This window comes from Tetrao urogallus (assembly GCF_951394365.1).
Source record: "Tetrao urogallus genome assembly, chromosome: 3".
NCBI lineage: Eukaryota > Metazoa > Chordata > Aves > Galliformes > Phasianidae > Tetrao > Tetrao urogallus.
In genome coordinates, this window is record NC_136815.1 from 25,581,990 (window position 1) to 25,597,485 (window position 15,496).

Below are 15,496 nucleotides of genomic sequence, written 5' to 3' on the forward strand. Positions count from 1 at the left end.
GGTGTGAGAAAATCCAGGAGTTGCCACTATCACCCAATGAGAACTGATTCATCCAGCTCAAAGGGTGGTGACACACTGGAACAGGTTGCCCAAGGAGGTTGTGGATGCCCCATCCCTGAAGGCATTCAACGCCAGGCTGGTGGCTCTGGGCAGCCTGGTCTGGTGTTTGGCGACCCTGCATATAGCAGGGTTGAAACTAGATGATCATTGTGGTCCTTTTCAACCCAGGCCCATGATTCTATGATTCTAATTGTACCTTGGATAGAATAGTGAGTCAACACACACACCAGGATCCAGATGCAACATAAGGAGAATCTATAGGAAATAACCCTTCAATCATAGAAGAAAGTCTGATCCAAACCATCAAGACAATTTCTTTAACAGAAATTCTGACACAGCAAGCCAGACCCAAAACAAAAATCCTTCAGAAATCTTTTGATCATTGAGCAAAGTCACCCAAACACCGGAGAAGAAGCACCACATGGGAAGTAATGTTAAGCACCAAATGAAGAAATTCAATCAAGATTCATTCAACACCAATCAAGGGAACCATATTTTCACCTCCTGTCTAAGTAAGAGTTTCAGTAAGCCACACCACAGTGTCAAGTTAATGTTCTTAATGTTAATAATCATAGTCCAGTTGATCCAAGAAGTAATACTGCTAGGTTTACCAGGAATTAGTGCTGAAAGATGCTAACTTGGCAATGTATTATTTATGTTGGATGGCATCGTGACTTTCACTGAAAAATGAAAAGCATTCATGAGGAAGGAGACAATGTAAGTTACCTTTTCATTTTTCACTAAATAACAGGTATTTCTTAAAGGCTACCAAAGCAATGACAGCATTTACCTTACTCTAAATCAGAACAGACACAAAACTCCACCCCAGGTAATAACATTAAGCTGACCCACCCGCAGAGATGAGATTTTAAGAATTAGCCAAATTACCCCACATTTACCCCCCAGAAATGGATCCTCATCACACCTATACAGTTACAAAGGCTTGCTTCCCTATAGCATTATTTCTGTTACACATAACACACACACACACAGAGGGAAAAAACCTCTGAGTTCTCTCTAACATCAGAACAGAAAAACAAGGACTTCTGTCTGGTTCTTGCTTCTCTGCACATCCTTCGTGCTTACTTTTTCTGCTTCTAATGAGTATCACTAGCACAGTGTTCTGCCTGCTCTCTGAAACAAATCTCATCTCTCCCGCTATACAGGCAGGTGGATCTATAAGCATGTATAAAATAAAATAACGATACAAAATGTAAGTTAATACTTAAAAACTCAAGTGGAAAGAAACCCCACCTAGGGCTCAGCTTGACTCTAAATACTGGTGTTAAACACACTCTTTTTGTACCATCGCTGGAATTTCTTTAACCTGAACTTCTGGAGCCATGAAATGCCCAAGGAAACGAATGCAGGGAGCAGTGCTGAAGGACTGTTTTCACACTTTGAATACGTGCTTAAAGAAGAAGCGGAGAGCTCTCGTGTTTTAACGCTATCCTAGCCAACAACACGCAACGGCAAAAAGGAAAAAAACAGACAACACTGTAAGAACAGCAGCTCCGTAGGTGCAACAGATCTTGTTTGTCGTAGTTCAAGGAAAGATGACAACGTTGCCAAGCTCCTGTCCGAAGCCCGGAGGCGCCGACAAAACAGCCTTAAGAGGCCCGCGGGACTCGTTCACGCGGAGCTCCCGGAGCTCGGGGCGCAGCGGGGCAGAGCCTCGCCCAGGGCTGCCGCTCGCTGCTGCTCCGGCTGAGCCGCGTTCCAACAGGAAGGCGCGTACCGCGGCCGGCCTGCACGGAGCGGGGTGCCACGGCCCTACCCCGCCGCAAAGCACCACCCGGACCGGAGGCGAAGCGACTCCCAAGACGGGCAGGCTCCGGGCCCCACGCGGGCAGCGCCCGATCCGGCCTCCCGCGGAACAGCCGCCGCCTCCCCTGCACTAGAGCCCCTCGCTCACCTGCGGGGCCGGATCGGGGCCGGCGTAGCGCTGTGCGGACCCTCACCCCGCGGCAGCTGTGGCCACGCCCGCACCGAAAGGGGCCGCCCCGCCCCGGGGCACTGAGGAGAGCATGCGCGACTTCTCGCTGAGCGCCGGCCCTGCTCGCTGGCTGGCATCTTCTCCTCCCCTGGCGGACGGCTCCAGGCGATGGCCTCTGTCGTGGCGGCGCTGGCGCAGCCCCTTCGCCTCCGCCCCGCCCGCCTGGTGCCGCTCCTTGGGCCGCTCCTGAGGGAGGCGGCGCGGGGCTGGCGGGGGCTCGGCGGGAGTGAGGTACCGGGCGGCGGCGGCGGCTGCGCGGGCCCGCTGTGCTGGGCTGTCCGCAGCGGCGGGAGGCGGTGCAAAGGGTTGTGTCTCTGGAAGTTGGGGTCTTCGTGCTCCTTTGAAACCATAGCAAAAGAAAAGACTTAATTCGGAGTTACGGTGTTTATTAATGTTCGCCTTGTGATCCCCGGCAGGTGCTTAAAAAAAGCCTTAGGAGGGGGGTTACTCTCGCCACGGGGTCCTTCGTGCTCTGTGAGGCTCTCAGGCTGGTCTCCGGCTCTGCTGTGGTTCATGCCAGCTTCAAAGGTAACGCGCGAGGAAGGCAATGCTGTTAGTTTCCCTCTGGTTTTTGTTAGTGCTCTCACGTGGGTTATGCACTACACTGCTGAGAGGAGAGACGTTGTTGTTCTTCCTATGAGAAACAAGGAAGAGATACTGTGTAAATAAGAGTAATAGGGAATGCCTGGTAGACACGCAAAGAAATAAAAGCCTGATGACTTAGGTAAAGTCTAAAACACCTAGCAAGCACTTTGTTGAAAAGTCTGAATTCTCAGCCTTCAGTCATTACGATACGTGTTCGTTACGATACGTGATACGGTGTTCAAGAGCACCTCAGGAAGCAAAGATAACCCACAAAGTTAGGAAGATGTGCTCTGTGGCGCGTGGTCCAATGTCCATGTGGACTAAAACATTTGGGAGTCAACATTTAGGGAGAGCAGAGTTAAAATGTTACCCGGAGTGCTCTCATCTAGAGTGAGTTCTGTTTTAGGAGCTTTTTCAGTTGAAAGTGGAGTTGTGTAGTTTAGTAATCTTTTATTTATTTATTTATTTATTTATTCCATAATTAAAACCACACTGCTGCAAAACACAGCAGCCATATCACAGCTGCCATGTTCAGCACATAACTTGAAAAAAAAACAGGATGCTTATACAAGAGAGAAATTTCTGAAGCAGGACTTGAGCTTATGTTTTCACTTAGATGTTTGATCACAAACCAAGGGCTAATACCAGAGATAAGTGTACCTAAATATCCTAAGAAAATAGGCAGAGCTTTGGACTTGAAAATATCTTTTTTTTTTTTTCATGTTTTACTGTTGGCAGAACAATAAGCATAGAATTTGTTGGTTGTTTTTTTTCTTTTTCCTATACAGCTACATGCTTCAAAAGAATGATCAACCTGCTTCCATTTGTGTTTTTTTTTTCCTTTCCTAATTCCCTTTGTTCTCATGTTAGAATCCTGCATTATGTATTGTCTATGAAATGTTATTTCATGTACTATATACATATATATATATATCAGATTATTACATTAATTCATTTACATATTTATCTTACTGCATCACTTTGCTGCAGGGAAGTTGGACTCATTGCAGGCAGTTGGATTAGATGACCTTTCACGGTCCCTTCCAACTCAAATGATTTTGTGGTTCCATGATTATATTCAGCTTGTTGTGGAAATAGTGATCCCATGTCTCTGTTGCCAGTTTTAAAATGTTTTGTAGAAAAATCTATTTAAATGTCATAAGTACAGTGGATGCTGAGGGCATAAATAGATGCACTAAAAAGGTAGCTCTGATTTTTTTCAAAATCCTTAAGGATTTCCTCTGGAAGATCTCTGAGCAGCTTTTCGTTTTGGTTTGCTGAGTAAAAGAATGAATCCTACTCAGCCTGCAGTTGTCTTTAGCAAGACTGTGGAACCATATGAAAACCAAGAATAAAATTGTGTGTGAATAAATATATACATTTAAAGTGATTAGATTTAAACTCTGCATTTATTAATGAAGGTGTTTTAGCACTCACTACTGCATTTGCTTTTCTGGTCATATTTTTCATGCTTTTTTTTTTTTTTTTTTTTTTTTAAAAAAAAAAAAAAAAAAAAAACTTTCCTGCCTTTTTCACAAAGAAATTGCTTCTGCTGTCTGATGTGTTAAGAACGCTATTAAGTGTTAAATCTATTAAGCACCCTAAGCTCTCTGTGTTACTGAAAGCCAATTCTTAATTCCATATATTTGGCACTGTATCTCCGCCTAGTTGTTCACTGTAAGCATCTTATCTGAGTCTGCCATGCAGTTGTGTACGAGGCCTAAAAAATTCATAACTTGTTCTTTGTGTTTCAGTTAAATTGTCTTGCTCTATAACATTTTGTTTTTGCCTTAATATCCTAATTACGTGTAATTTGTTCTTCTGTTTCCACGTTTTTCATCTGTTCTTAAGTGGCAGAAGTTATAGAGCAAGCAGACTACCTGTATGGGAGCGGAGAAACTGAAAAGCTCTATCGGTTGCTGGTTCAGCATAAAAATAGGTACTTGACTGCACTGAACATCTTCATGTTACTTTGACTTCTTTTTTTACTGTGTTTTTCTGTACCAGAGTCCAACTAATATTCTTGTTATGGTATGCTGGAGAGCCTTCTTTCAACTTCTTTTTAAGTAGGAAAGCATTCTTGATTTTTTTTTTCCATCCTGGTAGAAAAGTGAATGAAGAAAGGACTTAGTGATAAGATGAGAGGAAGTTCAAGTTGTGTTAGGGGAGGTTCAGTCTGGCTATTTGGGAAAATATCTTAGAGCGGTGAGGTTTTGAAATGGGCTGCCATAGGAGGTGTTTAAGAACTGTGTGGATGTGGCACTTAGGGGCATGGCTAGGGGCAATATTGGTGGTAGGTGGATGGTTGGTAGAGGTCTTTTCCAACCTTAATGATTCTGTCTGACTGTTAGCTGAATGCATTTGTGGAAACTGAGGGTTAGCCACAGTTTTTCATTCTTGCAGGGAGATTTTTTCTTTTCTTTGTTTTGTTACTTAGAAAATGCTTTAAAATATACTAGGAAAAAGTCGTAATGTGTCTGCACACAACCGCAATGACTAGAGTACCAAGAATTGAGGTATTGAAAACTTTTGGGAGTCATTGTTTCATTTCATGTTCATTGCTAACCAGCTGCTCCTTCTTTTAGCTTTCATTTGTCCCCTGTTAGGATTTGTCTGAATGAAAAAGCTCCTTACTTACACTGCCTGAGGATATAACTACGTATAATGTCAGGCTTCTATCTGTTGTTTGTTACCTTTAAGTTTCGTGCAGCCCAAATGCCAGATGATAATGCTGTTGTTGTATCACCTTCTTGAGATACATATTGAAAGACTGATTCGAGACCTTTGCTTCTTTGTTGCCATTACTACTTAAAAATGTTGATGTTTCTGTTCATAACTAGTGAGGATGCAGAGTTGTTATGGCGGCTGGCACGAGCATCACGAGATTTAGCTCAGCTCAGCATTACTTCTGCAGAAGAGAAAAGACAACTGGCATATGATTCCCTTGAGTATGCAAAAAGGGCACTAGAAAAGAATGAAGCAAATTCTGCAGCACACAAGGTAAGCCAAACAAAATAACGTAACTGAAATCTTGCTCTTTGATTTCTGCCAGTGGAAACCTCAAGTAATGTCATCGTTCTGTTTCAGCAAGCTTGTGTGTAATTTAACTTTTCAGTTAAGAAATGAGTGATTCTCGCTATAATTCTCACTTGCTTCTAGTTTTTGTTGATATGTTTCTGAGATTAGAGTTCAGACAGGATACAGGAAATGAAAGCTGGTTCAATGTGTGCAGGATCAAACCATTTACAGTTGGTCTCCCCTGACGTAGCCTGAAAAATGTTTCACACACCACCCTTCCAGCATGCTGTATGTGTGTACCAGTAGTTCTGTAGAGTTTTGTTGGAGAGACTTCAGGTCTGGCTTTATTTTGGGCTGCTTCTCTCAGGTAAGTAGGTAACAAAGTATGATCAACGGTGTTAGCATCTTGGATAAGAAGAGGATGTTGATTCCATTATCCATTCAGGCTAGCAGGTTTCTTGGCACTGCTAAAACTGTTCATAACAAATACTTGCTGGGTGGTGGTGGTATCTGTCCTGTTTTTCTGTTTGTTTGTTTGTTTTTAATGTTAGTAGATATCGTGCTTTATTAAATATTTTAATTTTGTACTTTGAATTACAGTGGTATGCGATTTGTCTCAGTGATGTTGGAGATTATGAAGGAATCAAGGTTAAAATTGGAAATGCTTTTATTATCAAGGAGCACTTTGAGGTAATTTAAATGACTGCCTTGATGTGACTAATACATGGGTTGTGTGCTAGTTAGGAATTATCTTTTGGTGAAAATTTGCAAATGCGAACTCTCCTGGTGTCAATTTGATTTGAAGGTTATTGTGCTGGTTCAGGGTTCCAAATCAATGAGGGATAAACTTAGCTCCTGCATTAACAAGTCCTTGTGGAAGAGAGTGTTGAGACAACTGAAGTGCTGCTGATATCTCTTAGGCCTATATTAATTCTAGCCGTGCTACTGAGAAAAGGGTGTGTGGCCATCACTGTAACTGTGCATTAGGTACCAGTGAAAGAGAACGGCTGGAAAAGATGAAGAACGATGAAGGTCTGCTGACTAATTTTGTTCCACGAGAAATAAGATCAACAATCTCAATATGTCGAGTCTTATGTGACACTGACCTGCTAAACATAACTGCTCAGAAGTCTGTCAGTGTCTAAAGGTTTTGGAGATGAGTGGATTCACAGAGCAAACACGGTCATGCACAGAGCAAACACGGTATCTTTGAAATTCTACACAAGGGTTATTGTGGCTTAATTAATAGTAGGGCAACAAGTCAGCGTGGTTTTTGTTGTTGTATTTTAAGCCAGATGTGTCAAACTTTTTTTTAAATAATTAATTTTATTTTCCTCCTGCACTAGAGAGCCTTTGAACTGAATCCGAAAGATGCAACATCAGTTCATCTTATGGGCGTTTGGTAAGTTAACATGTGGCAAAGAAAAATGCTAGAAAATACGCCAGAATACGGCAAAGAGAAGTGCTGGAATAATTCACTGGAAACCTGTTGAATGGGAAGATTTAGTCGTGCCTGCAGCATCTGGCTGTTAACCTTACACAGCTCAGAAAGTTGAAAAATAATTGTTCATTTTAGTTCCGTGTTATACTGTATTAAAATATCAAAAACTTATTTGCAGATGTATGTGCATCTCCGCAGTGCGTGTGAGAGGTTGTGAGCTCTGCTCATTTTGTTCTGACTAGTATGAATGGAAGCAAAATTCAACGCTGAATCAATATTGAATTTCACTAATGGCTGACACTTAATACAATCTCTGTTTTGGGAACAGCAACCAAATATGGTATATGTTCAAAATACTGTATTTTAAAAGTTACATTTAAGTAAATGCAGCTTAGGACTCCATATGCATTAACAAAAATCTTTGAAACTGTGTTTACTGCTTAGTGAAATTTGTACTAAGTGTTACTGTTGCAGTGCAGCAAAGTGCAGACAAAGGTCTAGAAGTACAGTTTTCTCTGCTAATGGCCACACTTCTGTGGAAGCAGTTCAGTTGAGTGCAGCATCTTTAATTTTTTAGTGGGAGTCTCCAGACAGTGTTTCTGGTTATTTAGGTGTGGTACCTTTGGCCTCTGTCAAATGTTTTATAAGGAAGCTCAGACCAATAGATGGACAAAAGACAGGGAGCTGTTGGAGAGGGTCCAGAGGAGGGCCACTGGGATGGTCAGTGGACTGGAGCATCTCCCCTATTAGGACAGGCTGAGGGAGCTGGGCTTGTTCAGCCTGGAGAAAAGAAGTCTGCAGGGTGACCTCATTGCAGCCTTTCAATACCTAAAGGGAGCCTACAAACAGGAGGGGAATCATCTCTTTGAAAGGGTTGATATGTGTAGGACAAGGGGAAATGGTTTTAAGTTGAGGGAGGGGAGATTTAGGTCGGACATCAGGGGAAAATTCTTTACAGAGAGAGTGGTGAGGTGCTGGCACAGGCTGCCCAGAGAAGTTGTGGATGCCCCATCCTTGGAGGTGTTCAAGGCCAGACTGGATGAGGCCCTGGGCAGCCTGGTTTAGCATTAAATATGGAGGTTGGTGGCCCTGCATGTGGCAGGGGGATTGAAGATTCATGATCCTTGAGTCCCTTCCAACCCCGGCCATGTGATTCTGTGACAATAAATACAGCCTAAGTATTTGTAGCATAAATAAAAGGTGGCTATGGATTCTATTAATTTATTTCTGTAGCTTTTCTAGGCTGTTGGATGTCAGTGGAAACTAATCTACAGCTCTGAAGTTTTGTGTTAGTTTACAGATCTCAGTTTTTCCGTATTTCAGCACTATTTATTCTCACACAACCTAACCACTGCAGCAGCTCAAGTGTTTAGGCAGATATGTATGTTCCCAACTGAATGAGTTTTGCCATGTCAGTTTTGAGATAGAAGGTCTGCTCTGGAAAAGCACTTAAGATGTTGTAGAAAAGATGATGAGAAATATGGGGTCTGCTATTGCTTTTGGCACTGAAATAATCACATATTGTATTATTAACTATATCTATTACTGAGTCCCAGCGCTGCTTCGTCTGAAGCTGGAATTCAGTAACAGACATTCTTGAGCCATATTCTGTAGTGTATCCTGGACTGACCCTGTCTTATTCACGTTTCTGATAAGGCACACCTATTGGCAAAATGTAACTGGGGTGGTGTATTCAGTGTCCTGCCCTCTCCTGACCCTCAGGCACTTCCATATTTGCATTCATTAATTGTTCACCTCCTCCCACATGCTCTGCTTCATGCTAGTAATATAAATATTCTTACAATCACTGTGTGAGACTAATACAAGAGAGTAGCATTGTTTAATGTGGAATGTGGCATGTTCTGTGTACACGGAATACTTAAATATTTAATTCTTTCATCATCTCTGAAATAGGTAACTGATTACCTTTGTTAATCAGTAGGTAGGAAAACAGGGCAGAATGGCCAAGCCTAGAACACAGCCGTTTGGTTCCTCTCATTATTTTCATTCTTATCAATCACAGTCTGTCAGGCTGCAGACCTGCTTTTGTAGCCAATGTTGGAGTGAGTTGCGCTCGTTATTGCAAATATTTTAGAGCAATATGAAATATGCATTAATTGCTAAAATACTATAAGCTGAAAGGCTGTCTGGTGGTTAATAACTGTCTCCAGCTTCATGTACTCAGAACTCCCAGTAGAAGATGCACCAAAACATCTAGCAGCAATTTCAAACTCTCGGAGTTGGTTCGGGCAGTTGTAAGAACTTATGCTGTGACTGCGGTTGTTGTGGCTCTTGGCAGCAGCTGGTTATGACATCCAATATATGAGCATTGATTCCAAACAGAGGAGTAATGTGAAGGTTATATACAAATGTTTCCTTCTGCTCCAGGTGTTACTCCTTTGCTGAATTGCCATGGTATCAACGAAAGATAGCTGCAATGCTATTTGCAACACCTCCGACTTCCACGTATGAAGAGGTACAGTAGGAAAATGTTTTGTGTTATTATTCACCCCACAAAGCTGCTGATGTATTTTTACTGATTTCCTTGACAGAACTGGCCTCTTAGAAGTTCTTAGAATAGCAAGCAATGCCAATTATTTTCTAAACAAAACTGTTCTGATGGAGTAAATATGGACTTGTGAGTTTGCAGCTATCCTTAGTAAAGTGAGAACAAAACAGGAGAGCGAGGTATGTTTAAAAATCCAGTGAGCCTGGAATTTTTTCAACTATGGCTCATAGAACAGTGAAAAATGATATTGTGAGGTTTCTGCAGCAGAGAGTAGCAAGCTATATGGAACCTCTTTTCTATGATGATCTGCAGATAGCTCTATGCTAGGTTAGTGCAGATGATTATAGAATCGTGTTATACCTTGGATTTATCTGATAGGAGTATTAGAGTTCTTATCTTTATTTTAAATGCAAAAAGCAACAGCTTGATTTATTATTATCCACTAATGAATACCTTTTTCTCATTCATTGGTACCATAACGTCTGTTTTTCAGAGAGGTTGAAGTATTTTTGGTGGTCTTTGCTGTGAAAATTTCTGCTGTCAGACACCCTGAATCTTACTGTGCAGAGGTCTGTGTTCTGGGGTGTCTAACACACTATGCATCTTATTTGTGTGCACAGATGTAGTGGCTTGAAAATTAGACTGGTCACAGAAAAGCTTCCTGTAGTTGCTGTACTCTTTGTGTTCTGTTAGAATAATAAAATCCCTGGCGCACAGTCTGTTGTTGTTGTCAGTTGAGAGGGGTGGGGAGTTGCTAGAAAGTAATTGCAGAAGACTGCTTGAAAAACAGAAAGTTATTGAAGAGCTGATTGCAGGAAAAAGAAAAAAGAGAGAACTTTGTAATGGAATATCAAGTCTTTGAGTTTTGCTGAAAATCACCTTCAGAAGAATACGGTGTCAGCCAGGATTTCTGTAGAACTTTGCCAATCCCAACTTCGAGTTCTGCAGCAGTTAAAGTCACTGAAGAAATAAAATCTTGTCCCAAATTCTGTGGGTGAGCCATGCTGGTAAGACTGGTACAGTTCAGTACAAAAACTGCTTTGTAGATACACTGCCATTGTAAGGTCTGTGGCAGTACTTTCTCTCCAGCTGGTGGCATCAGAAGGAGATAAGAATGGAGTGAAGGTTCTGAGGAGTGGGATGGAAAGCTAGCTGAAAAACGTGTGCACGTTTCATAATGGTTTACTCTCTTCAGGTAGGATGATACTGGATGATGATTTGCAGGAATTGGTTCTTCCCAAAGCATTTGTCGATATTAATGACAAGATCTTGTTTCAGTTATTAAGTTTATACTTGACAGCTAGCTTGGAGGGATTGTAGATGCACTGGAAGGTAGAAATAAAAATGATCTTGACAAGTTGAAGACTGGAAATAGAGCATCAGAATTCTTAAGCACAAGTAGAAGGTGCTGTACTTAAGAATGACAGTGGCGGGGAAAGCTGGATAAGTAGTGCTGTTGAGAAGAGGTTCAATCTGACTGTACACCAAATGAATGTCATGCTGAATTCCTGCAAATGAGATGATGGATGGGACAGATGTCCTTCCTCACCTATGTTGAGCATGTGCAATGATTTGGTTTGACTGCTGTGTTCACCTCAGTGTGCCCGGTATTAAAGACAGCCTTATTTTTTGCAGGCCCTTCGTTACTTCCACATGGCGGAGGAAGGTAATCCTTGTCGTTTTTTGCAGATACGATATTCACTTTTGTTGCAAGTTACATTGTATCTTTAAGAGTGTGCAACTGTAGCAGCACAATACTGTCACTGCAGGGATGCTTGTCACGCTCCCTGGTGGTCTAGTGGTTAGGATTCGGCGCTCTCACCGCCGCGGCCCGGGTTCGATTCCCGGTCAGGGAAAGCTTTATTTTTCAGTCGGCCTCCGCCGCTAGAATGGTGTTCCGGGCAGAGGCCGGCTGCGCGCGATGTCAGCCCGCGGGCCAGGAACGGCGGTGGTTCTTAAGTCAGTGCTTAACGTGCGCAGTTCTGGGCACCCCTCGGTGTCAGAAACGGCCACGCAGTGGAGAGAGTCCAGCAGGGGGCCGCCGAGATGGCGTAGGAACTCGAGCGCACGGAAAGGCCTGGGGGGGGGGGGAGGGAGGGGCGAGCCTCGCCACTGTAAATAGCTGAAGAAAAGTGCCAAGAGGGACACAACAGAGCCAGGCTGGGCTCTGCTAGGTGGTGCCCGATGCCGGGACACAGGCAGTGGGCACAAGCTGGTGGGTCTGGTGTCTTCCTTGGAGAGTCTCAGAAGCCCACCTGGGCTCAGGTTTGCTTGTAATTGAGCAGGTTTTGGGATGCATGGTGTCCAGGGTGCGTTGGGGGGTCCTTCATACTTTTTCCTGAGGCATCCTGTTCTATTACAGGGCAAAGAGGCAAGCAAAAATGGAATTTCTACATCAACCATTCTTGTTCATTCTTAATGTTCCAAAATCCCCTGTATTCTCAATAGGATGACAGAGACAACACTTTTATATGATTTCAGTTGTCACTGGGATCAGAGTACCTATCCAACTGGCAGCAAAACTGTCCTCATAAAAGAAAGTATGTAACTATTCTTTCCCCAAGAGAGAAGCCCCAAGCAAAACTGACAAGCTGAAAGATAAGGGAAGGAAATGTTCTGTATAGACGTGTCAGTGAAGCCTGAAAGAAAAATTTATTATCTGTGTTTCCCTGTGTGTCAGCTACTGCAGCTGTGGACTGGAATGGTAGACTTCACCTTAAAGCATGCCTCCAAACCACCTTCATATGTTTACCTATTTACCTATATTTGATGTTATATGTGTACAAAAATAGAAGGGCTGCTCTGAATGTAGTGGCTCCTATTTTATTACATTGGCCTACAATGTCAAAGGCAGATGGTGGTATGGCAGTAGAGGTTGAACCTTCCCACTTATGTTCCGTTTCATTTTGTTGCTGTGTGACAGATGGCTGTAGGGGGGCAGCCAGACCAAGTGGTATCTGACATGGAAGTGCGTAGGATGCAACAGTGTGTCACTGACTGGCTCCATGTGGAAAAAATGGCACCGCTGACATTCATTGATGCTTGCTGAACATTTATGGAGACCAAACAGTGGATGTGAGCACAGTGGTTGCATTTCTGCAGTGGCACAGTGCTCGCTTCTGCTGTTGCAGACTTTTACAAATGTGGCATGCACAGTCTTGTTTGTTGCTGGAGAAAATGCACAGTTAATCATAGAATTGTAGATGTTGGAAGGGACCTCTGGAGATCATGGAGTCCAACCTTCCTGCGAAAGCAGGTCCCCTACAGTAGGTTACGCAGGAAGAGTGCCCAGACAGGTCCTGAATATCTCCAGAGAAGGAGACTCCACAACCTCTCTGGGCAGCCTGTTCTGTGCTCTGTCATCCTCACAGTAGAAAAGTTGTTTCACATGTTTGTATGGAACCTCTTGTGTTGCGTTTTGTGCCTGTTGTCCCTTGTCCCATCGCAGGTGCTACTGAAAAAAGCCTGGTCCCATCCATTTGACTCCCACACCTCAGATATTTGTAAACATAGATGAGATCCCCTCTCAGTCTTCTCCAGGATGAGCAGTCTCAGGTCCCTCAGTCTTTCCTCACATGGGAGAAACTCCAGGCTCCTAATCATCTTTGTGGCCCTAAATAATGGTTGTGACGTGTTGAAAAATAGTGTTTTGTGTCTGGGAAAGTGCTCTATCAAATAGTGTTATTGTGCCCTTTTTAACTGTTGTCGTTTCTGTGGAAATAGATATGAGGCATTACTTTTGGAGCAGCCCATATATATTTTTATATTATTATATATAACAATATTATATATTTTTAGTATATCTTTTTTTTTTTTTTTTTTTTTTTTTTTTTTTTTAACTGATGCTAGTGTATCGTTTCGTGCAGCTATGATTTTTGCCCGCTGGAATTTGAAATGTTAAGGACAGAGGAATAGTCAATGACTAAAAAAACCTAACAAGTATTGGAGTATATAACCTTAATAGTGCTAAGGGCAGAGCTACAGCTTACTATTGAAGTTCGTGCATACTGCAGTGTGTCCCCCAGCTGGAAACGGGGATGGGAGCAGGCAGCACTGTTGCACTCAGGCTCTGCCTCCTTTATCAAACTACACTTTTTCTACAGCAAGGCATTTACTTACCTACATGTACTTTATTATTGTAATAATGTTAATCTTTTTCTGAAATGAGGATTAGAGGAGTGATGCTGTATCGTGGTTTTGATAGTATGCTGCTCATTATCATGGAATGCTTTTCTCTCCTGTCTCTGTACAGCTGACCCAAATTTCTACAGCAAAAATTTGCTTTATCTTGGGAAGACATACCTGAAGTTAAACAACAAAAAGATGGCTCTTCTGTGGTTAAGCAAAGCAAAGGATTATCCTGCACACACAGAAGAGGACAAACAGGTAGGAAGCTAAGAACTGAAATGGTAACCAACCTCTGTCACATCATGGAAACAGTGCAGTTACCTCAGAGTAATTTCTAGCTAAGTACCAATATTTCTGCATCACACCCGGACACCAGAAAATCCTGTCCTGTAAGCCTCTGAATTACAATAGTTAGAGATATTCTGTTAATAAAAAACAGTGATGGTTTTCTGGTGTGAACAACTACCCGTCCTTAACTGTTGCTGCGGTTAAGGCAGGCACCTGAGTTAACTACTTCTGAAATGCTGTACAGCTGCTAAACAGAGCTGACACTCTCTCCTTTCTGTTGGTCACTGTGTAAAACACAACAGTCACTGGTGTCACAAACATAGGAACCTAAACAATGTAGTCCATTAAGAAGGAAACTGATCTGCTACTGAGAAGCTGGAATTCTTGTTTCTGTGTTTGACAGAAGTAGGGCCAAGTAGGTATTATGAATTTTTTTCACCTCCTGCAGTATTGGGCTTGCAGTGCCTGCACTGCTTGCTATGTGAGGGCCGGAAGCTTTTTATTCTTTAGTACCACTGATCATCAAATTTTACTATTTTTACTCAGAATCCTCAGGCACAGAGAGTCTGGCAAACAGTCTTTCATATCCCCTTAGCTGCTGTCTGCAGTTTTCAAAACTCTAGGTTGGTTGGTTACGTCAGGAATAGGGTAACTCAGTACTTTTGGGCTAATAGTAGCATATCAAGAGTTCATCTACTGCATTCAACCCAATTAAACAATATGTTTAATAAGTCAATTATACTGAGAGGTCTGGTTTAAGAGGTCTATTCCCATCCATGTTTAAAACATTAAGCATCTTTAACTAGGGGAAAGTAACTGACTAGTCTTAAAATAACAAATCTGAAGAACTGTGGTGAAGCTTTGGAGTGTTTGCATGATAATAAGCTTTGCTAGAAAAGCCTGTAACTACAGAGTGTTATTTTGTTATGAGTGTATTTTTATATTTCAGGTACAGAAAGAAGCTTTGGAGTTGCTTAATTCTATATAACAAGAAACAAGATACTGGGAATTCAGTATCTCAGAGTAAGCAGCATAGGAAAAGGAACCTAAATACCATTTTTTTTCTCTTGAAGTTGTTAATAAAATTATAGTCTAAACTTGCTATTTCTTGTTTCAATTAAACTATCTACTGAAAGGCCTGTTTTATTACATCAATCCCTCTGTTAACTTCGAGGAGAATAAAGGGCTTCATGTGTTTATACCTATAAATACACAGGAGAAGGGGGTACTACAATTTCTTACACTTCAGCTGTGAGTAACTAATATAACTTTTAAGGAAAAGAAATACAGAACCACAGGATAATTATGATTATTATTATTATTTTTTTCCTAAAGCATTCTGCTGTATTGTGAAACTTCATAAGGATTCTTTCACACTTAAAAGCATACTGTATGTAAAACCAGTTCTGTGAGCCTTCCTGCACCAGCACCTTACTTCTGTGCTTCTGCTGCAGAAAGCAATATGTGCACA

The 15,496-nt window shown here is 42.1% G+C and overlaps 1 protein-coding gene across 1 annotated transcript; it reads left to right on the forward strand.

The window, feature by feature from the left end:
- Positions 1 to 2,164: 2,164 nt before the first annotated feature.
- Positions 2,165 to 15,013, forward strand: RMDN1 (regulator of microtubule dynamics 1; the record flags this gene model as incomplete). The annotated part of the gene is made up of 10 exons (XM_079534026.1): positions 2,165 to 2,287; positions 2,473 to 2,584; positions 4,493 to 4,580; positions 5,482 to 5,641; positions 6,260 to 6,349; positions 7,006 to 7,061; positions 9,489 to 9,576; positions 11,245 to 11,275; positions 13,862 to 13,995; positions 14,975 to 15,013. 10 exons carry the CDS (start codon positions 2,165 to 2,167, stop codon positions 15,011 to 15,013), a joined length of 921 nt encoding a protein of 306 aa, XP_079390152.1.
- Positions 15,014 to 15,496: the final 483 nt, after the last annotated feature.